Genomic DNA, 26265 nt, shown 5'->3' with positions numbered 1-26265 from the left:
TGTTGCGTTTTGTCTTTCATTTACGTTTTTATTGCAATATTTGCGTCTACTGTTGTAAAATTAATTTTCATTACAAACATTCAGTTCCTCTTCCTCCCTGTTATAAAGCATTTACAAGACTTAAAGTCAAATACAAAATATTTTTTTGTTTCATGTTTGTGCACAAAACAACAGTAGAGTAGACGTTGTTTTTTCTTATACTTTATTTCTTTGGAAAGGATATAACCAAGCATTCATATTACATACAGTTTTTTTATTTCACAGACAGCATACATACAAAACTATGGAGCTTAAAATTGCAGCAATGACATTTCTAGTTTACTTTAAATGGCATTTGTTTTTATCTTTTATTTAAAGAGCATTCAGATGCAGAGCCCTCTGGACGCACAAGGCATAAGGCAGCAAGGTACAGGGAAACTCTTTCCAAGCCCTATAACACGACTCGCTGAGGTTTTTCAAAGCGACTTCAGCATCCGAGACTCTCTCCATCGGTACCGTGACAAGTCCAGGAACCAAACTCTGCATTACATTTGAGGCTGCAAAGCTAAGCTGAAATAAAAAAATACAAAAAAGACATTTCCTTCCTCATCTTTCTCTACATCACTACTGATGTTTCACAGCCCTGTGTGATCTCAGCTCAGTGAGAAAGACTGAAAATGACAAAAACAAAAAAACTCCACCATAGGAAACGACTTAATGGCCTGTGTTTAAGTGCAATATCTGCCTTTCTACTGTAATCCTTCTGTTCAGGAAGAAAAGGCTGTTAAAAATAAAAAAACTAACAACACATCTCCACTCACTACATTCACTCACACACAGCCTGTTTGTTTGTGTTCTGTCCCTGACAAAAACACAGCTTCAGATGGAAGAGAAAGAAAGAGAAAGGCTAAATACTGACTGCCTTCAGGCCTGGAGTTCAGCCCTAAGATACTTCCCCGAACAACAACAACCAAAAAAAAGAAGAAAAAAAGAAATCAACAAATTTAAATATAAAAAATAATCTTGCAAAAGAAAAAAACCCACTGTAGTAACACACAGTCAAAATAAACTTTCCTCACATCCCTGAAACGTCATGTTTCCTAAGACAACTTCCAGGAAATACTGTAGAACTGAAACATGTTCCTCCTTACAGTAAATGTGTATTTGCTTCATAAAACATTAGGTCCAGCAGGAACCGATATAAGGCGTGTTTTTTAAAGGTCTGTGTTAATGACATAAAGCCAGTAGGAATGTGTGTTTGGTAAATAAATACAAGAGGAGGAGTAGGAGGTGGGAGGAGTCTGTGTTTGTGGGGAGGTTCTTGGGAAAAAAAATAACAACAGGAGAAGAAGTCTGTGGGACGACTGGAATCCTGCAGCAGTCACCAGCTACACACAACGAGAGTTTTGGTTTAGACTTCACCTGCAGAGGCTACAATAATGTGGAAACATCGGGTTTGTCTCCTAAGGCCATTCACCAAGAGTAAAGAAAAGGCCTCATATCAAACTCAAGAGCCAACCCTGGTTCACATTGGTTTCATTTTTCCAACCTAATGCACCAGAACCGTTCTTCATTGTCCAGAAACTCTTCATATTCACGCATCTGAGTCCAAAGTTTTCCAGGAAAATGCTGGGTTCTTTGCACTGCTGATTGTCTGGAGCTTCTCCTGTAGGGGGCAGTGTGGTGTGTGCAGCTCTAAAATGGTCTTCTCAAAACTACACAGCACCTTCCTGGAGGTCAAGGGGTCAGGCTGTTTGAAGTGTGGATGTATGAGGTAGTGACTGTCTTTGATGATGTCACTGACAACAATTGTAAAGTCATTGCTGGCATGACGTCATTACCTCATATACAGACACAGCTGTTCAAATGATACACTACTGTAGAAGTACAGAATGGCTGGTCGGAACTGGATCTTTTTGGATTGCTTGTTTTGTTTGAAAAAAACAAACAAACCCAAATTGTTAACTATTGCAATAAATACATTTAATTTTTAAATATTGTTTTTAAACTACTATTAATAACTTTAAAAACATTTGTGTATCCCACTCCCAAATATGTCATATTATCTGTGAAAAGTTATAGAAAATAAAGATGTATATTATTTTATTTTAAACTTCACAAAGAATCGGTGCCAATAATTTGAAACCTTTTAGATTTTAACCAAATGTGTTCTTCTGACTGAAAACCAGGAAAATTAAAGAATATTCATTAAATAAAAAAAAGTTTATCAATACATTCCTATGACCATCGTGACCACCAGGGGATGTGGTATTGCGTAGCTTTGAGCAGAACTGGGGCTGTAGGGGGCGCATGTAGGATACTATCTGTGGTGTTACTGGACCTTAGCAGATCGGTCAGTGTCGCCCTCTACAGACCCTTACAAGACAGTGCTCTCTGTGTCCAGGTCACAGTCTTTGGGATGAGGCAGGAAGGAGGATGAGGAGATGGCAGAAGAGGAGGTGGTGGACAAGCAGGAGGATGTGGCTGGCTGCTGGTCTGCAGCCAACTCCGGGACAAACGCTCGACTCAGACCTTTGAACATCATGGCCGGGTCTGGAGAGAGTAAGAGAGTGAGAGAGAGTAATTATTGTTATATTTCCTTTAAATCTCTTTCTGTGCTATCCTTAGTTAGCTAAGCTCAGCTATATTCCTCAGTGTGTTTTTTTTGTCTTACACCTGTGATATATTTACAAATGTTGCAACAACTGCTTACTGACTGCAACACTTCTTTTGTCAATTTTTCCATAAACCTATGACATCATTGATCAACATTTGTTTCTTTTTAGCTTTTATGGTCATAAATGATAATTTCCCTACCAAATGAGCTGATCTGATATGAGTGTCTGTTTGACCTGTGTCTAACAGTTCAGCTGTAAAAGACACTTTGTCTCAGCCTTCTGTTCACACACACACGCATACAAAGCAAAGGACAGACACACAGACAGAGAAACGGTTCATGTCCACAGGAGGAAATCTCCAGAGTTGATCACAAACACGTGCAGTTCCTCCTGCAGCAGGAAAACCCCTGAAAACCAAGTTTGATGTTTTCACACTAGTGTGTGCAGCGGAAAACTGCTGTGAAACAGCAGGTGGCACCATTTAGTCACAGAATGCAAGCAGCCTCTCAAGCATGAACAGCAAAGCATTATAAAAGTGGTTTGACCTGTTATCAGCAGCCGAGGTCAGAGGTCAAGTTAGAATGGAGATAGAACAGATTTGGTCACAGTAGGTTCTCGTTGTGCTGCAATATTGTTATTACATGCAACGTGAGCTGAGACGATGTAATAACAAAGAGAAGGTGATGATTGGAAAAAAAATGAATAAACAACAAAACACTTCACTTTTTAAGATGTGCTCACTGACAGCTGAGGCTTTGAAAGTGAACTCCTGTTTTTAGTCTTGAGGAAGTGAGGAGGAAAGAAATCACTTCCAAAGCCTGACTGATGACTTGAATTAAAGTGAGTGGAAACCAGGGCCAGTGACTCATGATAAATGATAGCCCTGATGCTCAGACCTCTGATTACTAATGCTGCTGCTGCTTCAGTGTTTCTACCCTTTCTGGGACCAAGTGGAATCAGAGCAGACGCACAGGAAGTCCTCTGATGGTTTCCACTGATCATTTCTCTGTTGTTCTATTGGTTTTATTTGTGACATAGACTGTTCTTATTGAAAAAAAACAACATGTGAAACTGGTAAATTTAGATCTTTGTCTTTTTTCTGTTTCCACATTTATCAGTGAGATGTTTCAATCTGTAAATCAGCACAGGAAATGAGGTCATCACCTTTGTTCCTCTAACAGAGAGTTGGGAATTTTTGTCTGAAATATCATCATCATCATAGCTGTCCTGCAGGGCTTGTACTCTGATCTTTTATAGAAAGTGTACTTGGGATTTTGGGAACAGTAACACACAATCATTAAGTCAGACCCTCTCACTCTGATGAGAGTCAGGCATCAGGGCTAAAATTAAAAATGTCCAAGATGAAAAATAAAACATCTAAGTCCAAAACCAAGTTCTACTCCATCAACAAACCTGACGTATGAGTGTCTTTAACCTGTGGGGTGTCGGAGCGACAGACCGTTAGGAAGAGGACGTGTTTGTGCACCCGTGTGTTCCTATGCAGAGGTGACATCACTCACCCATCATCTTGTAGGCAGTAGCACAGATTCCGTTAGCATCACTGGACAGAGAGACAGGCTGAGGAGGGGGCGGGACGCTGGGTCTGTTCCTGGGTTTGGGTACAGGCCTGGGTCGAGGGAGAGAGCCAGTCTGGTAGGGGGAAGGTGACGGAGGAGGGCCGGTGTCTTGGTTGGCGGTGGAGGGTGGAGGGGTGTCAGGAGGTGTGGGTGTCCCCGGGGGCGAGGCATCTGCGCTCTGCTGATCTGCGATGGTCTGTCCAGGCGGAGGGCTGGCCTGAGTGGGAGGCTCTGGGGGGGGGTGACTGGGCGCATGGATGGGCATTTGGTTGCTGGAGAGGCGTCTGGGTGTGACACAGGGCTGAGAGTTGGGAGAGGTTGGGGAGTGGCTGGACAGAGGTCTGGGTGTTGGGCTGAGGGGCTGGGACAAAGAGGAGGAGGATGCAGAAGAGGAGGTGTGGTTGACTGAATTACAGGGCTGGCAAGGAGGGGGGTTGGTGGGTTTGGGTGGAGCTGGTGCCTGCTTCTTGGTACCTGCAGGTTGGAGGTGGAATTACATGAAGATTAAACTCGGTTTTCATATTTTATTCTTTATTGTTATTTTATAAAGACCTCACCTTCTATTTTCTTTAATACTTTACAACTGTGTAAAAATGTGAAACATTTAGCAGCACCGTGTGTTTACTTATATAGTAATACTATTGTCTTTGTGCCTCTTAACAACACACAACCCTTGTGTCCACTATAATCAGACTTATGAGCAGAGACCCACCTTTACGCATCATGTGAGGACTGGGCCCCATGGATCCGGTCCCCGAGGCCCCTGATCCCAGCTGTCCTGCAGTCTGGCCCCCACCTCCTGCTCCTGAACCATTTCTCTGAAGATGAGGTGTTGGAGCTGATGTGGGATCACGCACTTTTGGGTTGCTTTGGAAGAGAAAATAAAAAGAGATAAAAACAAGTTCTAACTTTCTGTGATTTTGCTGATATGTAACTGTAACATATCTGAGATTTTAAACTGGAAGTGGCCTTATTTTTAGAACCTGCAGAGTCAAATGTTGTAACCAAAACCTCTCAGAAACACAACCTGGGTCTGTGATCTGAATTCACCTTCACCACTTGGTCTGCAGCAGCTTGAGAACTCAATGGTCTTATCTGTGTGGACGTGAATGTTGTCCTTTCAGCAGCTAAGTCAAAGACGGCCTTCAGAGCTTATGTAACGGACACTAGTGTCCCGGCTGCTCAGAGCAGTTTGAGCCGGTCGCTGTGCAGGTCCTGCTGATTCCACTGATTTTCCCCCTCTTTTTTTTGGGAGGGAGGAGGGAGGTAGGGGTAGGAAAGCAGAGCCATGGGAAAGTGGAGAGGCCCTGAGAGTGACTGTTAGCAGAAAGACAGCAGAAGCCATTGTCGTGTTGTGTCTGTGGGCTGACTCCAGACCAGTCTGCATAACTGCAGCTGGTGGTGTTGGTGGTGTAAGAAAAACGTTGTGGGGGTTATTTTGTGGGAGAAACAAGTAGATGAACCTAAGTGAGAGATGAGGAAGTGTCTGGAGCTCATGCTGAGAAACATCATCACCTCATCTTAGAGAACATAGACAGGGGTATTTTTTCAGTCTGGATGACTTAAACAACAATCTGCAGTGAATCGCAGTCTGAGTAAACTACCAGTGAAAATACAGCTGCTGAACTGACACAATGACTGAAGTGCCCAGGAGAAATGTCTGCTGTCTTCAAACTGTGTTTCACTGTCAAAAGATAGAAAATGCAGCAGCAGCAGCAGCAGAAATGGGGGAGGAGGAAGGAGGGGAGCAGCCCTTACCTTAGCTCCTCAGTGTGCTGGGCTAGAAGCTGCTGGGCGGCTTCGAGAGCAGCCAACCCCTGTGCCAGGCTATGCTGACCCGTGTCAGTGCCCGAACCCCCCCGAGCAGGATGCTGCTGGGGCTGAGACTCTGCTGGAGGCTGGGGCTGAGGCTGGGCCTGGATGGGAACCTGCCCAGCCACGAGGCCCTGCCCCAGAGTCTCCACGGGGGGTAAAGGAGGCTGGAAGGCAGGTGACGTGTGCTGTTTTCTACCTAAGGTGTTACTGCCTCTACGGAGGGCGTGGTCAGGGTGCTTGTTAGGGGTGCTGCACAGGGAGAACAAGTGAGAGAGAGAGGGAGAGAGAGAGAGAGAAAGAGAGAGAGAGAGAGAGAGAGAGAAAGAGAGAGAGAGAGAGAGAGAGAAAGAGAGAGAGAGAGAGAGAGAGAAAGAGAGAGAGAGAGAGAGAGAGAGAAAGAGAGAGAGAGAGAGAGAGAGAGAGAAAGAGAGAGAGAGAGAGAGAGAGAGAGAAAGAGAGAGAGAGAGAGAGAGAGAAAGAGAGAGAGAGAGAGAGAGAGAAAGAGAGAGAGAGAGAGAGAAAGCAGGAGGAAAGAGAATCACCAAAAACCCAGAGTTAGAGGTCAGTAGACACCGTGTTAAACATTCATTTCAGAATCAAACTGAACCCAAAGATTTGACTGGATGAGATTATTCCCACAGGGATTAACATGTACGGGGACAGAGAAAGGTAGCAGGAAGAAACCCCCCAAGGTGGATTTACTTGTCCTTGCGTGTGCCGTCGTTCTCCGGGCCCATCATGCTGCCGGGCCTCTTCCTCTCAATGGTTCCACTCTCATAGTCCAGGTGGTTGTTGTGGTTGGACGCTGGGGTGGGCATCGCAAACATGCCTGACACGTTGAACTCGACATCTGCAGGAGGAGACGGAGAGAGAGTAACATATTACAGAGTTAAAGGTTTTGCTGATTATGCATTTTTTAATTTACACTTTGTTGTGATTAACTCAGATAAATCCACAGCTACCCAGTCAAAAACATTTACTCACTTGGTCCTGATTTTTACATACACACTGACATTAAAATTACACATCCCCTGACAGTATTTTTATGTTATTATGTTATGTTGTTTAATAAGCCTATATTTATATTAAAAAAATATTTTCCATTATTATTTTTCACTTAATTTGTTCTTCAACTCCTGTTTCTGTGAACTCCCCTTGTGAAGAATTAATTTTTAAAAAAGTCTCATCTCATCTGGTCTCATTTCCAGGGCTACATTTGTACTTCATCATCAGTATTTGCTATCTGCTCCTCTGTGACTGTAGGTCAATAAACCACAAAGGTCAGCTGCAGAAACACAACAGCTGGGCTCCAGAAGTTACCGTCAGGGAAGAACCAGTCAGCGTGCTGGATGATGGGCTCTACGATGGCCACCACATGCACGGAGGTAGCAGCAGCCATTTCAGCCAGACTCCTGTGAGAAGACACATAAACACAGGCCACAATTAGAAATCCTAATAACAAGTTCACAATGTCTGTCTGCCCCATCAGGCCCTCTTACCCCTCAGTCTTGGTCCACAGCAGATTAGGACCCAGGACAATTGCGATGTTGCTGGGGGTCATTTTGTTCAACTCACTGTCCTGAGCCAGTTTGGCCAAAAACTTCACCAGGTACCTGCATGAGAACACGACCCACGCATGAGAGCAAACCACAGATGACGATGCACTTGTGGGTGAAGATCAAATAAAGGGCCGCTGACCTCAGGTTGGTTTTGTTGTTCTTTGGTAGCTTATCACAAACCACCCAGAGAGCCTGCAGCCTCTTGTCAGGGTCCGACACACTAGAAAACAGCACAAATACAATAGATACAGATATATGCCGTATATAACTGCAGTACAGTGATGTATGTGCTCCACTCCACTGTCAGGAGCCTTGCCTGGACGCCTGGATCCATTCATCATACAGCTGGTAGGTCATCAGAGGTTCAGGGAGCTCTCTCAGGTAGGACTTCAGTGCTCCTGAGGTCACACAACAAACATGAAGTTTTTTTAAATTTTTTTTTTTTTTATTTGTCATATATTAATATAGTTATATATCTATAACAACTACATGGAATAAACATTGTTTTTTAAAAATGAAAACAAAAATAGTTTGTTTAAAATACAAAAAAATATTTTTGTGACAAACCAGCAACAGCATGAGGGTCTGAGTAAAATTCTTCCAGTTGTGAAGTGGAACAGTCCAGGGCCGCCTTCAGTTTTTTTAACTTTGACGCTCCTGCTGCGATTCTGAATAGACCCTGTCACACACGCACAAACAAACAAAAAAACAACCGTTGAACCACAGTGACACTGGCAGCAGTGGGGCCACAACAACAGCAGCAGTGACACACACTCAGCTCTCTTATGTGGCCGTGCCTTGCTCAGCCTTCAGCCAGTATGTGACGGAGCAGAGTGTGTGTACGTGCGCTTCATAAACTGCCTCTGCCAGCTGTACATAATGAAAGCCTAATGCAGGCAAACAAACACACCCTGCAGTGGCAGCACAGTCGGCTCTTTACTCTGACACATAAACAAAGGCCGTCCTCACGCCATAATGTCACAGACTGGACTCCACTGGGAATGAGCTGGGCCACGATAACGCCCTCTACAGTTAACCCTTACCGACACACTCTCTGTGGTTCCTTTATTTGTTTTGTCCCTTTCCAACCAGTCCTGTGAAAGATTTATGAAGCTGCGGACACAAGTGGATTCCATTGTATTCTAAATTTATTTGGGGAAAAGGACAAATCATTTTCATAAATCATCTGTCTGTCTCTGGGAAAAGACTGGAGTTTCCGCTGTTTATCTGTTTGTCTGTCTCTGTCCGTCCAGCCCTTCAACACTCAGGACCTTCATGTAAACAAGCTAACTGTGGTCACAGCTTAATGTGACTTTAACAGCTCAGGAGGGAAAAAAAACTAAATGCCATCAAAGATCAAAACACTGTTTTGACATCAGGCTAAAAATACACATTTGTTCCTCTTTGTCTATTTTGGCTAATACATTATTTCAGAGCTAACAATTTCTTTTTGGCAAGTTTAGGCCATATTCTTAGCAGCAAACCTAAGCTATCATTGATATATATGATTTTCTATTTAAATCTATAGGCACACTTGGAGATAACATTCAATTAAAACAAGGCATCTCATTGTGTACTGTAGCTAACTAACTTTTAGACCAGGCATGGGCAAACTAAGGCCCGGGGGCCGGATGCGGCTTGCTCAGCTTATTAATCTGGCCACCAAACTTTTCCAAATTACATAATTTACTTATATTATCATTATACTTTCGCCTTTCCCCTGCCATACCCATGTTTCCCCAATAGATGGCGTAGAAAATGATAAAAGCATTTTAGTATTTTAGCCTTTATGCATGACTTTTACATACGCTCCTTCTATCTGCTTCTGACCCGGCCCCCTGTCCAACCTTGTTTATCGTTCAGCAAATTAAAGCCATTTTTGACAGTATTTCTGCTGAGTTTTTCTACAATGCATCGTGGCGAATATTGTGACCAACTATTTATAGTTAGCCTGACATCCTCTTTGTCTCAGCGTGATATTAAACATCACTGTTGCTTTTTTTATCCTATTTCTGAGGTTGGAGGAGAGTGTGTCTCAGAGATAGTGATCTGACTCCCCTGTAGGCCTTACCTCCTCCTTCATGCCTGTCTCTAGAAGCATCATGACGCAGGCTTCAATCGGCAGAGCGATCTCTCTTCCACTCCTCTTCAGGTGTTCATCCAGGCCCGTGCCAAACGCAGGCTTCTCGGTCCACGAGTCTGGGAATGACAAAGAAATCGAGAGGTAAAAAAAGGAAAAACAGACAGAGACAGAGCTAGAAAATGTTAAGACTTATATTTACATTGATTAAGGTCTAAAAGAATCAAGGACTTCCATTGAAGTTGAGGAGATTTATTGTATTAGCTGTGTGTGTGTATGGGCAGAGGGGAGGTCTTTGTTGTTTGTATGCAGGACAGTGTGAACGGCCTATTGCTGCTCTGGACAGCACATTTCTGGGTCAACAAGTCTTGCCTCAGGCAAGTTTCTAACCAGCCCCCAAACACACACATACACACACACACAGTAAATAAATAATAACAACCACATGCTCTCAGCCATTATTCTGTGTGTGAGCCAAAATACGACAGAGGAGAGAGGCATAAAAAAAAAAGGAGTTGGGTTGGGGGGGGGGCCTGAAAGTTTGTGAGTCATCACCACATGCATGGAAACTGGGTCTGTCTGGTTCGGACTCACACAGGTTCGGGGCCCAAACGACAGTCAGAGTGGTGAGGAGACGTTATGTGGTTTAATGACAAAAAAAGCAGTGAAACAAAGGACTATTCTGTCTTTTATTAAATTCCATGGCTGTAGTAAGTTCAGTTTCAGTGTGTAAAAAAACAAAACAAAAAACAGAGCAGAGTGAAGCTACAGCAGCTAAAGCATGTGTCAATACTCGGACAAAAATACTGCAGGACATATGTGTAAAAAAATATTTTTTTGCTGTTAAAGAACTAACTGTGTGTCAGTGTGAGTGTGAGTGTGGGTGTGGGTTGTACCTTGCTGAGCTTGGATGGTTGGCAAAACACTCTCTAAGAGAGTGAGAGATTTTCTGTGGTATTCAGCTTGAGCTTCTAAGAGCTTTAGAGAAAAAAACAACAAAAAAAAGTGCATTGGTGAGAAAAAAAAAGTGAGACTCAACTGAGAACATGACGACAAAGTAAATACAATTTTAGGCCCAGTCTGTGTTCTCTCGATGACTCTGCAGCTGTGAACTTTCCCACAGGAACTGGTGAAGCAACACCGAACACACACACAGTATTTGTGAGGTGATGAGCTCACCGTTACAAAGTAGCGGGCATAGTCGCCTTCCTTTGAGGAGAAACTGTACATGTCTGCAGCCAGTTGATCCTGTGGAGGAAAGTACAGCAGCTGTTAAAATTCACCAGAGAGTTCAATGAAACTGTTATCAACATGCAGTGTGTATTGGCAAGAATCTGGCTATGCCATATGTATCACAACACAGGGGTGAAGATATGATATATTGCAATACACTGCGATACTGAGTTTGTGGTCTTTTCTGTGCCATTGTGGGCTTCAGTGATTATCAGGTTTCTTCTCTTCCCCAAAACCAGCTGATAATTACAGACAGAGGAGAAGGAGCAGCATTACTGCTATAAGAATTAGAACTCATTCTCCATCTCCTTTACAGTGTCATCCATCAGTGGACAGCTCTCAACCATGTGAGCCATAGATCCTGCTGCTCATGGCAGGAGTCTGCGGGAGATGAGGAGGGAGGAGTGAAGGGGAAACACAAGGCTGTTGACTTCCCGGACAGAAGGAACCCTGACAAACTCTGTAAACTGACATTCACAGGGCTGACACAGCATTTTGGGTTTTTTCCCCCTGTGTGTCATCAAACTGGGTCAGAGGGGTCACAGGTTCTCTGACAGGCCAGTCTCCTCAGTGATTCCTCCTGCCTCCTGTTGGTGTCATACAGGACAAGGACAATAGGTGTCCTCAAACCCTCCTGACTGTGAGGGCTGTAAGAAAATATCAATACACAGGCATATCGCAATATCTTGTTCCATAATATGTATCAATATTCTATGGCACTGTACCTTTTTTTTATTATTAGCAAAACAGTCAAATATTCAGTCTAGTGATGACTAATGTAGATCCCTCTGTTCCAATTTCAGTAACCTGATGTTCCGAGTGATTTGGTTTTCTGCGAATCTTTAGCGACTGGTAACCTGTCCAGGTCCAGGCTAAAAAATAGATTTTTGATCTAATCCAGAACACTGAGGACATCTGAGTCCAGTCCTTAGAACCAGAAGTAAATGTGAAGAAGCTGCTTTCAGTTTTTCTGCCCCAAACAACTTTAAATGCAGGTATGTTAAAAACAACAACCCAGTATTTCGAAATCCACTCTAAAAACTTACATTTTTACCAGAGGAAATTAGTTTATTTCCAGAGAAATAAACTAATTTACTGCTGCCCCTCTACACTCAGCAGCACAACTGACGTCACCTCTTTCTCTCTTCTATCAAATTATTCTTTGCACTTTTTTTCTCCATCACAAAGCCAACAATGAAAAACGCCATCAGAATCAGATCCATCTGGGTGATGATGCTGCTGCAGCAGCAGCTAACCTTGCAGAGCTCCACTTTGTTCATGGCCTCGTCCACTTCCTCCTTCAGCAGGTCAGCTTTGGCCGTCAGTGCTTGTGTGTTTGTTCCTGAGATTATTGACTTGGTCGCCTGCAACCACCTGAGAGTTCATAGTGAGAAACAAAAACTTCAGTGAGAATGGAAGAACTCAGACTGTGGAGGAAAATGAAGAGAGGAATGAAACAGACCTCGCTCTGGCAGAATCGTAGTCAAGCACCAACTTAGCCAGTTGTTTCCTCTGCTTCAGGATGTTGGGGACGTCCACCTGCAGGTTTGAACAAAAACGAACAAACAAACAAAGGTTTGATCAAGAGTTGGAAAGAACAGAGAAACTCTGCTTTTTACACTTACTGGATTAATACAAGAGTTTATATTCAGTCTTTATGGTCTACTTACTCACTAACTAACTGTGTGTTCAAGGCAGACAGAAGGTCATATTCCTTCTAATAAAGGAATTGTTCCTCAGGTCATTACTTTCCACAACACACATGCAGACACACACACACACACGCAGACTGATTATGACACAATGGATAACGGGACTAAGCTAACAGGGAGTTGAATGAGTTAGAGCAAAAAAATGATAAATGACTACCGCTCTTAATAAAATGTAACTACCGGTACTTTTAAACATTTGTAAATGATTATTGTCCAGCAGAACGGTTGTTTCACTAGAACACCAGGTCTCTGACCTCAGCCAGCTGACTGAGAGGGTCCAGAACATCCTTCTCTATCTGCAGCTCATGTTGCATCAGTTCTGAGGCCAGACGGTTCTCTGCATCACCACACACTTCCATCATCTTCCTGTCCATGGGAGAAAGAGGGAGAGAGACAGGGAGGGAAAGGGAGGGGGAGAGACAGGGAGAGAGAGAGAGAGAGAGAGGCTGTGTTAAAGTCATGCTTCTTAAATGTCTCTTTATCTCCTGGGTGAGAATTTGATCCTGTTTCAGTCCAACCACACGTGACACAGACTCAGATTTTCCACTGTTACAACTTCATGACTGAAAACTAAACCACAACCAAAAATGATTTCAGGCCGAAAACAAACAGCGACTCCACGATGGTCCTGGGACCAAACCGTGAAACTGCTCCGTGACTGAATTACTTTCTCTTCCTCTTCAGCTCTAGACACAGACATGCCTGCTCTTTCTAGATGCACTTTCTAGATCCTTAACTACAAACGGACTGATCCTGATTTCTGTCTGTGTGATGTGATGGTCACCACGCAGAGGAACTGGAGAAATTCTCCTCAACACAAAACAAAGAACAGGGAAGGTCAGATTGGTTGAACCTTGAGTTCATTTTGACTAAATCACAACCGATTATAAAACCTGTTTTTTTTTATTATTATCAATTATAGTATTTATCTATTTTTATATTATGACCATAGGAAGGGCAAGTAGAAGAAGACTCGACTTCGACAAAAATCACAAGTCGAGAAACTAGACAAGGATTCAGAACAAAGACGTCCACCACTGGTATCAACTACATTGGATCAAATATGGTTTCCTAAAAAAATATCTTCTTCTTATGGGGACCTGTCAATCATCTCCATCAGTACTTTGACAGGAACAGTGTGATGTTGTGTCCAGGGTCTGATGTCCAGGACTAATGGAACATAGCACTGGTGTGTCAGACAGATTAATGTTGTACCATGGGAGTTTTAAACTTAATTTACTGGAAAATGTATCTGCTCAAAAAAAGCTGCCCCCAGTGGCTGACTGTTTGATTGACTATTTTGATTTAGCTCAAATCTACTGTCAAACTTTTTTTTTTCTTTTTATACTCTGTCACCTACTCACCCTATCAGAGAGTCCTCTCCCAGCTGACTTCCTCCTTCCACCATGGCTTGTGAAAGTGCCGTGAGGGGGAGTTTTTTCTGTGGTGTAACGTAGCAGAGAACACATACAGACACAGACAGGGATTAGACTTAAAATGTTAAACGTTAACTACATCTAACTGATCAGCCACTCAGAAGGACCTACGGCCGCTTCAGTGTAAGATGTTTCCAAAGAAATGGAAAACCCATCAAGAGCTTTCCACCCAGCAGTAAATTCACACAGTCAGGAAAAAGGAAGAGAAAGCGTTCCCAGCAGAAGGGGGGGAAAATATACATGTTGAATAGGATTCAAGAAGCAGACTAGGGGAGTGAGACATCCATCAAATGACCAGGAAGCTGCGTTCACAGCTCCTGTTTGTGCAAAATGGACTTTTTTAAGCCTTCAACATCCTGTTTTCAAACAGAGAAACTCTCAGAGGTAAAAGTGCAGGGCATGCAGTGTGAATGAAGGTGACAGATGTGTGATTGGGAAACAGAGTCAGGGGCATCCAGTACCAGAGAGTTGAGTAAGAAACCCGTGTCATTACCTGACCATTTCCCGTGTACAGGCGAGGTACGGACTGTGATGCGTGTTTGGGTGGACGGCAAAGAAAACAGGAAAAACAAATCATTGAGCGTCGGCCAAAACGGTTAGTTCTTCACACACAAGCTCAAAAACAAACAAAAACTAAAAAACAACAAATCTGAGGGATGATAATTTAACGTATTTTTCATTGAAAATTTTTCCAGCAGTTCATATTAGAACACGTTCTTACATGTCGTTTCTCTGCATCCGCACCGATGTGTCCTTGGAGACACGACACCATCCTCTTGTGTGTGTTATGGGACACCACACGCACCAACTCCATCCGCCGTTCGATCTGTGTGTGTAAACAAAAGCACTTAATCACATCATCCACTGTCTACGAGTCAGTTTGGAACATGGTTCATGCAATGTCTGTACGAGGTATTTTTTAGGGTACTTTTCTACTGTACAACTAAATATCGAAGATGCTTCGCACATTGTAACTGAAATTAGACGCAGAATCATTTGAGTTGAAAATTATACTGGTCATTCTTTTATTCACAGTCTATTGTAAATAATTTATTTCAAAGTTTCAAAAGATTTCTCTGTGAACAGGGGAGGAGGAATGGGGGAGGTCAACGTCCATCTGTATACAACTGTGTCACTGCACTTTTGATGACTATTGACGTCTGCTCTCATGCAGATACTATTTGCAGATGCCTCCAGGGAGAGTCAGAGGTCAAAACATCAAAATTGATTTTGGAAGGGAGTGTCCCTGAAGAACAACGCTGGAATGTTATCTTTGAAACCGATGACTCATAGGAAGTGCCTCTGTCGCAAAGGCCTGGAATGTCACTGCCCAGAAATGGTCTTTGTTGGGACATCTTTAGATTGGACAGGCAATCTCCTGTCCACGCCCTCCCCACCCCCCCCCACCCCAAATACACAGATCCACTCTGTGCTGTTAAGAGTGACAACATATAATGCTTGACATTCATGGACGCTCTGAGAACAGAGGGCGACTGAAGCTCCTCAGGACGACTGTTCACTGCCCTGGTGGGGCCAGGTGCCTGTCAGGGTGGGGTCATGGACAGTGTTAAACCAAACTGTCACCAACACATAAAGATTGAATTGTTACGGTGAGTGAGTGAGCAAGTGTGTTGATAGCAAAGGATTGTTCTGTATCAACAACAGGTGTGTCTTTGGAGCTTTTGTTCTTCAAAAGTACAAAAATCTGACCCGACGAGGCGAAGAACTGAAGTGACTAAGGAGAGCGACATGGATTGAGGTCTGCGTGGCCAAAAATAATTTGGAACGTCAACTTCCAGAAGAGGGTACTGTACAGAGAACAGCAGCATGGACAAAAATGCAGAGGGAGGATCAACCAAATACCAGACGATTGTGTTCCAAAAACAGAAAAAGGTCGGAACTCAGGAATTCCTACTGCAGATATCCGCCTCGCCTTTCCCTCCCCAGTGTTCTTTCACCGCTCTTACGTCATTCCTGACCCACGCTGGCCCCCGGCATTCCCAAAACAGCTGGGTCAAATACAAACTCAGTGAAGACTAACACAAACGCAGACACACTCTGCTTACATTGGCCGCAGAGCCTGTGAACACAACTCAGACCCGGTCCAGTGTGTATCAGGTACAGGGGATTCCCCTCTCTGTGCTCCAGAGGGAACAGCAAATGTAAAAAAATGCAACAGGAGAAGAACCAAAGGATGGGTGTGTGTGTGTGTTCCCCCCCTTGAGTCATGTGATGAGGTCAACAGCTGGTCAATCCCATGACGCATCACAGAGCAGGGAATCCCAGTGTCAGTAGGCTGGACGGGGTAAATGACAGAGAAGGTGTGTGACTTTGGGCCAGTGTTTGTTTACTGGTTCCTAAGAGAAAGGACGTGTAACAAGTCTGGACATGTCCACAGAAACCAAAATAAGACCACATGACAGGGCGGAATCATTCCACTCAGCCATCAATGAACAAAATGTCTTTGTGTTTTTCTATCAGGGACCCAAGACGTTAGGTGTTCAAAGTGATCTCAAACATCACCGTGAAGTATCTCGGTTGTGGCAGAGGAGGCAGAGGAGCAGTGGAGGAGTAGCTGGTACTGTAATTCTGGGTGGGCTTACCAACAACGTTCACAGAGTTGAACAGAGCTGTTCATCTCTGTGATGTCAACAGAACTATAACAACCACTGAAAACCTCTGACTGTCTCACATACACCAACAGCAGAAGTGTATTTGACAAACGGATACATGTATGAGTATTTTCAGTTGAGTGCCGAAAAAGATGGTCCATGAGTCTGGGTGACAACACTGTGTTACATCTACTGCCCACACTGGGTTGTACAATGGAGGTGAAACAAGCCAATTGCCTCCATGTTACCCTACAGTTTCACGATGTTTGACAATTGACTTTCACTGACCTACAAAGACCCCATTGTTCTGACCATGACTGAAAGTCAGCTGTCGTGACTTCACAGGACTTTTTTTTTGGCTTCTCAGGGACATTGATGTCTGATAAGAGGAGAGGGGACTGACAAGAATCATGTGACCTCTTCATTCCTCAGATAACTGTATCACTTAAAAGACAAAAAGAAAATCTGCTTTCATCCCTGAACTAATGAGAAACTTGTCTGACAAGTTGATAATAACAAAATAAAAATAGCAATAGATCCTAGAACGACTGACTGCCTCATCTGTTCATTTAACAGAACGTCTAAGGAGGAACCTTAGAGTGAATTCACCAAGGTCTCCTGCACACCTCACACACACACACTCCAGTGTGTCAGCAACATCTCATCACATTTACAGGTCTGAACTCAGCTGAGTCATCAGCAAAAATTCATCCATGGAAGACGACCTGACACCAGCTGCTGCTGTCACCTCATTAGCATGAATGCTATTGTCAGCACATGGTATAGCTACTCTTCAAGCTCCACTTCGACCATTTCCTTCGACGTCAGTGTTCAAATTAAAACAACATTTTCTTTGACAAAGGCTCTTTGTTCTTGTTTCCTGCATCTAGAACCGGCTGCTCACACTTTTTTTTAATAAAGGGAAAAAATAAATCACTGCCATATAAAAGTGGAACATTTCAGGAGCTAACACTTTGGTATGAATCAGAAAATTGGTAATTGGTTTTTAATCATATGTTCCTGTGGCAGATTGTTGGGGCTTTTTTTCCTCCAAACGTCATAAACACAACTAAGTTGAGGAACATTAAAGCAACATGAGCTTTTTTTTATCCATAAATACATTCTCTGCAGCAGGATGTGAACCAATCCCTGCAGTCACAAACTGAAGAGTGAGTATACAAAGGAGGTCACAGTCAGATAAATGATTTACCTGGAGGAGGTCATCGCTGAGGACTTCTGTTTTCTCTGCCCTGTGGGTGAGAAAGAACAAGAGAGAGTGGACATGTTAGCATGAGCATCATGAGGCAGCAGCAGCAGCATCTCTTCACAGCCACTGTGGAAATATGTAGTTGACCAATGACAGCTCCTGACAGACTAGTTTCCATGAAGGAGTTTCAACATCAAAACAAAATCAGGTATTGAAGGCGGTGTCCGTGGGAATGCTCCAGGACAGGGTGGGACTATTTTGGTTGGTTGCTATGATTCAGCACAGGCTGGTTACCAGGGCTGAATGGAGGCCACCGCCAAAACTCTCTGCACACGACAGCTGCCGCTGCACAGACGGAAGGAAGGAGTCAAAGCAATGACAGGCAGTCTGCAGCTTCTGTTGAACTGAATGGGTGAAAATGAGTTCCTGGTCACTGGTCACTGGAACTAGCAACAGTATGGAGCCCTGCTGTGGCTGAGCCTATTAATAACGAGCTTATGGTTGGATTTGAAGAGATTAGTCAGGTTACATTGACTACAACAGAGAAACCCAGACTGATGCTGTGTCATCAGACGGAGGCTGCAGTAGCTGCAGATCACACAAATGATGTGACACAGACGACTGAGGTCAGCTGTAACAGTCTTTGTACTGCAATGATAATGATGCATTGTCTCAGCTTTGATTGACGGATACATGTTGACAGTTATAAATAAGTGAGAGGATTTCTGAAGAGCAGGTCTGACTTGTTGTTGTTGAAGAGAAAGGAGGATTGACGCCACAGAGACGAGTTAATGAAGGCTATACACCTGAGGTGGACGATAAAGAATCAAAGCTGCTTCAAATACTGCTGATGTTTGGGGTCTCAAGTCTTTGTCCGTCAAGTCTGAAGTCTTTGAGTGGGACTGCAGTCTGAGTTGCAAACTCGAGACCCCATCGCTGACATAAGGATAAAGAGCAGAAATAAAAGTCTCTCAGTGGAACATTTTACTGTATCTACTGTTACTTCTTGACTACTTCCTCTTTTTTTAATCATGTTTTTCCATTTTTACACTTAACCTTTTTTTCTTTTACTTTTGACCCAAATATATCACACGCCTGCCAAAACCAAGCTCCTCCAAGTACGAGTGTAAGACTCTGAAAATCAAAGAGACCTGCAGACAGCTATGACTGTTCTGGCCTGAGCCCGTCTCCTGAAGCTGTTCACTCCAAACTGCAGTAACCCTGTCACAGCTGCTTCCAATTACAACACAGAGGCAGGGAGAAACAGACGGAGAGGGAATGATCGCAGGAGGAGAGCAATACAGACATTCTGGGGGGGGGTTGGGGCATTTAAAGACTCCGTAAAATGTGCCAAACCAGAATATTCTGCAGAGGAGAGATGAATGGAAAGAAAAAATGTTTTTGTGGAGGATCTGGTGAGATCACACATGTAGCAGCAGACTGGACTCAACCCCACTCTTACAGTACAGTGTACTGTAGGAGCTGAGACACATCACAGCCGCAGAGCAATGTGGAACCCATGTTCCTTTGTTGTCGACATGCTGAAGGGCGTTCACGTCCTATAGGAAATATGAGAATTGAAAAAATACTTAAGAGAAATAGTGGTATATTGCATTTGAATGGGCGTTCTTGCATTATAATGATATATTATCATTACATCAGTTGTTAATTTGGTCTTAACAACAATGTTATCGTTCATTGGCAATAATTTGTGGGACAATAAATCGTCCAGCAAATCAGTGCCAGTATCAGGAGTGATGACAGAGTGTGGAGAAGACCCACAGCTCTGAGTACACTGTACTGAGTTGTAACGTGAAGAGAGCGGGACATTAAGTGGCTGATCAAACATTAGACATTTGAACCCTTACTTTCACAAGGTCGGAAATAATAATTAAAAGAAAAAATAAATAAAATAATTGTTAAAATTAGAATTCATTGTTGTTTGTTTGACCTAATATTTTTACTACAGAACTGAGTGAAGTGAAGACGCTGGAACTCAATTCAATAACAAATTCTGTATGGCTGAGATGTAAAATCCCCCACTTTCTCTCTATGGACTTTGGTGCAGGAAGCGAGAGGTTTACGAGTGAACAAAAGCAGTGGATCAGCATATTCAGCACTCAGGTTCCAAAAACCTCCTCCTGTCTCTTTAAACCGCTGCTGACATCAGAAAACATACATGTACTTTGGAACCTGACATTTGAGAAGTCGTTCGTCGGCTGTTATTGGTCAGTACTGCAATGGTGAGAACGTGAGCTGTTTCAACACATCTGCTCCACTTAATGACCTCAGAGGTCCACGAGCTGTGTTTCAATGAAAACAGAAAGGGAAAACAGACAAAACTGTGAACTTCTGCAGACCAATGCTCACCTTATCAACTCAGATCTAGGCAAGGACCTTCTTCACCTTCAAACACCAAACAAAAACTGAACAGGAAAGACCTTCTTCTCCAAGACAAACACCAAACAAAAACTGAACAGGAAGTATTGTTAGGCTAAATGATGACAATGAAATACATTGACAAAATAGTCCAGTAATAGAAATAAAAAAATCTGGCGAGTCTCATCACCTATAATAAACAGGAAGAACAAAAGGATTTTCATCGACTAAACCTAATTTTAATAAAGTCGACTCAAACTTAACTACACCTGAAACAGTTCTATTTGGTAAGCGTGACTCAGCCTTAGTGTCAATTTAGTCACAAGACTGATTAAAAAATGGACAGTCAACATGCACACTTCTGCTGACTCAGGCCGATCACAGCGGATGTAAAGATATTTGTTTTCAATGTGATTGAAAGTGAGCCTTGTGTGAAGCATCCAGTCCCAAAAAAAAACCCAGTGTCACAGAAGGTGAGAATCGGGCAGATGAGAAGCCACATCAACAAACAAAACAGGGATTGTTGTGAGACATCAGCTGACCGAGGGAGAACAGTACAGACCCCAGTGAGGCTGGAACCTTTGGAGAAAAGTGTGTCAGTTAATGTGTCAGTCTGGACTACAGATCCTCTGAGCTTCACTGCGGCCAGCAGATCAGAATGGTAACCATGACGATCTCCTATCAGAGAGGACGACGGGAGGATGTTAGTGAATACTGCAGCCGTCAGCACAATGGTGTGGCTGTTACGGGCTACTCAGTACAATCAACCCAGCAGAGATGAGGGATAATGGGGAGGGGAGAAGGGGAGGAGGGAGGATCGACTCCCTCGTCTCCTCCTGAATACAACAGTTGACGGCTTCAGGCATCAGGTAATGGATACAGGAGGCAGATAAAAGGGGGCGGCAGAATGACAGAGTGACTCAGCTCTCTGGCCCCTCCCCTAATGCTGCTGACCATGTGTTGTTATGCTCCCCAGGTTCACAACACAAGACCTCAGGTCGGATTGGAAAATACTTGAACTGTGCAGTTCACAACGTCATAACAACAAAATTGTGTTTTTTTTTAACACTGAATGCCGTTCCTTAAATAACCTGGGATTAACAACTGGGTGGAACCAAACCTCCAATCGTCTGCATGACCACTTCTTCTCATCAAATGTTTTTTTTTTCTAATAAAGTTAAAAATTAATTCATAACTTTTTTGACTGATCTGCTTTGTCGTTAACAGTAACGCAGAATGTGTCATTATTGTCCCTGCTGCAGTGGCCTGATGTAGCAGGAGGACACGCCCAGAGCCACATGATCTACTGTGACGTTTCAGTATTCCCTGAAGGACAGATGTCTTTTTGACCTACTCTCAGGTGAATGGAGGACTTGAGAAGACAGTGCATTGTTTTCATGACAATGAAGACAACAATGTCTTCATCTAGCTTACAAAAAAGAACGTCACGGAACAGATGTGTACGATCCTGCTGCATGGACACCTCTGAGCTAACACGACTGTCCTCATCATCACATAACAGGATGTGGACAAAAGTCTAAACCTGGTAAAAATGTTATATTTAATCATGTCACTAATTCTTCGTATTTTAATTCTGGAACACAATATAATGAGCTAATAAATGAAGTAGACTTAGTGGACTGGACTGGATCCCTAGGCTGTCAGAAGTCTGGTTTAATAGGGATCTGACCCATAAACCTGGGTCATACTTTTCCTATTAGCGTACCAGCACATGAGTGGTACCATATATGATAAAAGAATCTTCAAAGTCAGGTCTACCCTTCAACATATCTCACATTTCATTCATCTACTGGCTCCAGTTCTGTGTCTCTGAGCTTGGCTCACTCAGGACGTAGATGAACCCTTTAATGTTGGATGTTAAGATCATTAGTAACACAAACATTTTTACACTGTTGAGCTGAAATAAAAACTAGGGGAGTAAGAACATATCAATACACTGTGATCTCTTCTTTTCGTGATACTTTATCCATATTCTACAGCACTGTATCAAATGCTTTAGTAACAATTAATGGTCAAATGGTTTTAAGACACAGGGCTCAACATTAAGCTTAGCTCAACACCTAAAAACCTGAACTACTACCAGTGTGAGCATGAATAAAATGACTACTTCTGTGGTGTCTCATGTTAAATGAGCAACAACCAAGCAGGGAGTTGGTAGAAACATCGCCATCATCATCATACGAATGTTCTCCAGCTTGAATCACAAGATGTTTTTCCTCGTACCTCACTCTCACACTCTGTCTCTACCTCAATGTCTCCCGTGTGCTCCGGTCTAAAAAGCATTTTCTAGTTTGTCCCTGCGAGGCTGCTTCCTGTTTGCAGCAGAAGAAGGAGATATTTCCTCCGAGCGGCTGCCTGTTGGACACACTGTTCTACCTTCGTACAATCGCAGGAACCCAGGGGGCAGCGGAGAGGCCCTTTGAACTCTACAAACATTTTTTGCAGACGTAGATGCACAGGCATGCACAGGGCAGAGTGTCAAAGCAGAGTGTGTGAGTTTGCTGTTCCGCATTAATCCAACCACAAAAAGGGGTTCGATCTCTCATTCAGACCAGCACAGATATAACAGCACAGGGGGTTTAACCCCCTCCCCCCCCAATGAAAGTCACACTGATACAAACACTGCATGTATAACACACACATATGTGAAAAAATATCTGCTTTCTACATTACACACTCTCTGGTCTTAATTTACTGCTGCCACAGTGAGGGAGGACGTTATGAGATTTCCAGCTGCTGTGCTGAAGTCCTGGAACATCATTGGTTTGAATCCTCCTCTGACTCTGATGATTGTGTTTCCATCATATTAACATAACAGTAAGTGCAAGATGTCCATGAACAACAAAACAAACAAAAGACCTAAAGTCTGACTGTCCAACATCAACAGCTTGGTTTTCAGTTCCTCTGGCACTCCCTTAACAAGCGGGTCTATAAGTTAGTCTGTTACCATGTGAAAATAATGACTGGTACACATCATACATTACAAGAGAACCACGTGTCTTTAAAAGATATTCTTCTCATATGAAAACGTGATTTTCCCAATGAAATTTAACAAGAGTAGAAAAGAATTTTGTACGTTTTTTTAACTCAACTACAACAATTTAACCTTTGAGGACAAACACACACTTTAATCATTCATTGTTTATAACCAAACACCCGTCGGTGTTTGGTTATAAAAGTTGCCCAGCATCCTGAGGATACAGCAGCCAGTGATGGAAACATTCTCTGATGTGTCTCGGCCTTTCTGTCTCACTGTGTTGAACAGGAGCCAGTGAAACAACAGATATCTAGTTACACAAGGATACTGTGTGTGTGTGTGTGTGTGTTTGGGTGTATGTGTCAACACACAACAATATAATGACACTAGAAAACAAGCCCAGACACAGCCTGTCCTTCTTGTCAAGCAAAGCCAAGCGAAAGTGTGAAAGCTGTAATTCAGAGATTTTCACTTTAAAATTTAAATGTGACATTCAGATTTACACTTTATCTATCGGTGCTAAGAGTGAGTCTTTTTGACCTAATTTAAAGCTATTTTTGCACAGTTTTTTCATTTAAAAACATTCAGCTATTTGTGGTCCAATCATCAGGAATGTTTTATTATGAATGTAAGCTATTTTAAGATTAACTTCTTTTTTTGATTTCTTATCTTTTTAACTGTTGCTAACCATTTGTTTTTGGCTAAGTGTGAGTTAGCATTTTGCTCTTAGCCTGTGTGTTTTCTCTTAATAGTCAATCTTCAATTCACTTCTTGGCTAACTGAACTCTTTCGCCATTTATGTCATATTGTTACCCATTTCTTGTTTATCGTTATGTAACGTCAGATACGTTGGCCAATTTTAACTATTTCTGTTAAAATCATCAGTTCCAGCATTAGTTGTTCTAACACTTCGTGTAAACCATTGGTATGTTATCCTATAGTTTCATGATACAATCTAAAAAATATTTTTAAAAGATAGACGCAGTATTGAGGTTAGAGGTAAAAAGTTTGTAATTCCCCTTCTTTTAAACAATAACGGCATGGAAGTACTGTACAGATATTAGTTGTAATTTTATTACAAAAGGTTGGTTAATTAAAAAAAAGACAAGTATTTGTTTTGACAGGTTAAAAATAACTTTGTGACTTTTCTGGAACTTTACCTGCCGACTGTCTGGTTTGCGAGCTGTTTCATGCGGTTAAACTGCTTCTTCATCTTCGCCTCTTCTTTTACCCCGAATCAGGCGTTAAAATTCGGGCTTTGGTTTGTCATGAACCTCCCGGGAAGGTTGCTCCTCAGCTCGCCGTCTCTCTGCTTCTCCTCCCCGGTGTTAGTTTCCCCTCTGACTGTCGCTATGACAGGGAAAAACACTCCACAGCCACAGCAGCCATTGCAGCCATTGAGCCTGAAAGCCAATTAAAAATAGTTGGTGTCCTGGTTGTAGCTCCAAGAGCTGTCGCGCCGCTATTCCACGCTCCAAAATCCTAAACAAAAGTCTGGCTCTGGAGCGACGACATGACCCACAAACCGCACTGTATTTCTTAGTGTCTTTTCGTACATGAAAGTCCAGAAAATGTGCCTAAACTGAGCAACTTTCAGCGACCCGAGTGCTCCTCATAACCGGTGCTCCTCTTCTCCTCTTCTCCTCCAGTCTCAGTCTGCAGTCCTGACCGTTAGCCGACAGCTAACACTGCTAACGGACAGCGCTGACGGAGCTGGAACAGTGTGGAAGCTGGGAAATCTAGCTGCGCTCAAGCCGTTGAATTTCTGTGCGCGCCTCCTACACGTAATTATGGTAAACTCTTTGAGCCAAGTTTTATCTCGATTAGGTTTTTAAAATAAAACGGAAACGCAAAACAACGCCTAATAATACTACTAATTAAATTACTATTGCGACTACTACTAATAATAATAAAAAATGAAGGATTTGTTATACTTAATAATTCATTAACATTATTGTTACTCTGCTTAGAGTAGCGTTAGCGTTAGAGTATTTTATAGCATGGTCTTTTACTGCCCTCTGCTGGACTCACACCAGAATAACAGAAAGTAAATCACCGACTATACAAAGTGCAAGTATAAAATACTGCCTATTAATAGGAAAGGAGTTTAAAGATAATGTCTGTAACAATTTCATGAAATATAATAAATATGCTTTAATTTATTATATTTCATGAAATTGTTACAGACATTATTTTTAAGCAAGAGAAATAAAGAATGCAGATGCTATTTAAATTATGACTTATTTTTGATGGATCAAAAACATTCTTTATTTAAAGTACTGAAATCAAACATAGAGAAAAACAGTCACAAAAGATGGGTAAAATCTCTTGGAAACATACAAAACAGTTATATATATAAAAAAGAAATAGGCAACCAATGAAATAAAGAAAAACAAAACAAAAACTAACCTCAATCAGAAGAGAATGAATGTACAGAAATGTGCAAAGTCCTAGGCCACCATTAAATCATCAATAACAAACACCTATGTTTTGCTGACCATTTCATTCAGAAATGTTTTGTCTGACATTTATTTGAGACTTGGTGATGATCTAAGACTTTAGCCCAGAACTGTAGCTTCTATCTACAGACCTTCCTTATACTCAGGGAGGGTAAATGCTATCAGCTGTACGTCACACTGCACCAACATGCAACGGATGTAGAAACACACAGTTACTACACTCACGATAGCTAAAAAGAGCTTTAAAAGAGATTGCTGTTGCCTTTTTTGACTAAAGCCCTGCAAAAAAAATAAAAAATAAAAAACAAATAACGGTTTTAAAATTACTGGTTCCAACAGAAAAGGTTAATATAAACTGGGATTCAAGACCAGGAGGTTTAAAAAGTTGAGTTCAGGTTGTGTTTATGTTTGTGTTGTTGTATAACATACTGATACATGAGTCAATGTTGGGGCCAAAAGAAAAGTGGAAGCTATTTCAGAAGTAAATTATTAAAACAAATTAGCTTCACACGATTAAAAGAATAGAAACAGGCCAGAACTCCTTTCAAAGGTCACCAAGCTAGTTATAGAATAACCAAAAGTTAGCCTATAGATGACTATA

General features: G+C 42.4%; 1 protein-coding gene across 4 annotated transcripts; it reads right to left on the bottom strand.

The window, feature by feature from the left end:
* Nucleotides 1–182: 182 nt before the first annotated feature.
* On the bottom strand, nt 183–24956 carry arhgap17a (Rho GTPase activating protein 17a). 4 transcript variants are annotated; one of them, XM_008315065.3, is made up of 22 exons: nt 24366–24956; nt 17832–17871; nt 14731–14835; nt 14503–14535; nt 13938–14014; nt 12828–12939; nt 12324–12400; nt 12118–12235; nt 10808–10876; nt 10525–10606; nt 9620–9747; nt 8116–8227; nt 7865–7946; nt 7688–7768; nt 7489–7602; nt 7310–7401; nt 6692–6839; nt 5933–6238; nt 4887–5041; nt 4118–4648; nt 4011–4032; nt 2397–2532 (listed from the first exon to the last, which is right to left on the bottom strand). In XM_008315065.3, exons 1-21 carry the CDS (start codon nt 24416–24418, stop codon nt 4028–4030), a joined length of 2520 nt encoding a protein of 839 aa, XP_008313287.1. In that variant the 5' UTR covers nt 24419–24956; the 3' UTR covers nt 2397–2532; nt 4011–4027. The 4 variants fall into 4 exon arrangements, with proteins under 4 accessions (XP_008313285.1, XP_008313286.1, XP_016890127.1 ...); XM_008315063.3 differs by lacking the exon at nt 4011–4032 and having other exon boundaries at nt 183–2532; nt 24366–24953; XM_008315064.3 differs by lacking the exons at nt 4011–4032; nt 14503–14535 and having other exon boundaries at nt 183–2532; nt 24366–24954.
* Nucleotides 24957–26265: the final 1309 nt, after the last annotated feature.

The sequence above is a fragment of the Cynoglossus semilaevis genome, chromosome 8 (assembly GCF_000523025.1).
Source record: "Cynoglossus semilaevis isolate Cse_v1.0 chromosome 8, Cse_v1.0, whole genome shotgun sequence".
Classification (NCBI taxonomy): Eukaryota; Metazoa; Chordata; class Actinopteri; order Pleuronectiformes; family Cynoglossidae; genus Cynoglossus; species Cynoglossus semilaevis.
This window is presented reverse-complemented; position numbering and strand designations above follow the sequence as displayed.